We start from the raw sequence: 1,321 nt of genomic DNA, 5'->3' as shown, positions 1-1,321 counted from the left end.
ATTTGGGTGATTGTGGATAGACTCACAAAGTCAGCTCATTTCTTGCCGGTAAGGACTACTTACACCTTGACACAGTATGCAGAGCTTTACATCAGAGAGATTGTTAGACTGCATGGCATACCCGTGTCTATCGTGTCAGACAGAGATCCGAGGTTCACCTCAGCGTTTTGGAAGAGTCTGCACACAGCTTTGGGGACTAGACTTTTGTTCAGTACAGCTTTTCATCCCCAGACAGATGGTCAGTCCGAGAGAGTGATCCAGGTTCTCGAGGATCTTTTGAGAGCTTGTGTCATCGATTTTCGAGGATCTTGGGAGACTAGACTGCCATTAGTGGAGTTTACCTATAACAACAGTTTTCAGTCGTCTATAGGTATGGCTCCATATGCAGCACTTTATGGGAGGAGATGCAGATCTCCGGTGCATTGGGATGAGGTTGGAGAGAGGATTTTGTTGGGTCCGGAGATTGTGCAGCAGACAGCTGACATAGTGACACAGATTCGAGACAGGATGAGGACAGCGCAGAGTCGGCAGAAGAGTTATGCAGATGCCAGACGACGCGATTTGGAGTTCGCAGTAGGTGATCACGTATTCTTGAAGGTGTCACCTATGAAGGGAGTAGCGCGTTTTGGGCGGAGAGGCAAGCTAAATCCGAGATACATAGGGCCATTCGAGATCTTGGAGCGAGTTGGCACGTTGGCCTATCGTTTAGCTTTACCTCCAGGGCTAGCGGCAGTGCACAACGTATTCCATGTATCCATGCTTCGGAGATATGTCTCCAATCCGTCGCATGTGTTGGATTTTGAGCCCTTACAGTTGCCGCCAGATCTTGTTTACGAGGAGAGACCAGTGCGGATCTTGGCTAGAGAGGAGCGGAGGCTTAGGACGCGGGTCATACCGATGGTCAGAGTCCAGTGGCTGAATCACTCGGAGGAGGAAGCTACTTGGGAGACCGAGGAGGATATGAGGACTCGCTACCCGGAGATGTTCGGGTAAGTACTTTAATTTCGAGGACGAAATTCAATTTAAGGGGGGGAGAATTGTAACACCCGGTATTTTTAATTACTTAAATCCGCCTGCATAATTAGGATATTTAATTATTTAAATTTATGATTTATGGGTTAAATAATTATTTGAATTATTTGTGCATGATTTAATTTATTATTAAGCATTTAACCCATAATTAGTGATTTTTATGATTTTTAGTATTTTTATTATTTGATCGCGTAGACGGGACCGTGGACGGACGAGATGACAACTTTCCACCCAAATTATTTTATGAACCTTTTTAGAGCCCTAAAATATTATGTTGAGTTTTATTATC

The 1,321-nt window shown here is 44.7% G+C and overlaps 1 protein-coding gene across 1 annotated transcript; it reads left to right on the top strand.

The window, feature by feature from the left end:
- Positions 1–507: 507 nt before the first annotated feature.
- Positions 508–993, top strand: LOC140867522 (uncharacterized). Its single transcript, XM_073272601.1, has one exon. It carries the CDS (start codon positions 508–510, stop codon positions 991–993), a length of 486 nt encoding a protein of 161 aa, XP_073128702.1.
- The last annotated feature ends 328 nt before the right edge of the window (positions 994–1,321 follow it).

This window comes from Henckelia pumila, chromosome 1, assembly GCF_033568475.1.
Source record: "Henckelia pumila isolate YLH828 chromosome 1, ASM3356847v2, whole genome shotgun sequence".
Classification (NCBI taxonomy): Eukaryota; Viridiplantae; Streptophyta; class Magnoliopsida; order Lamiales; family Gesneriaceae; genus Henckelia; species Henckelia pumila.
Note: the sequence above shows the minus strand (reverse complement) of the source record. Positions and strands in the feature narration are given on the sequence as shown.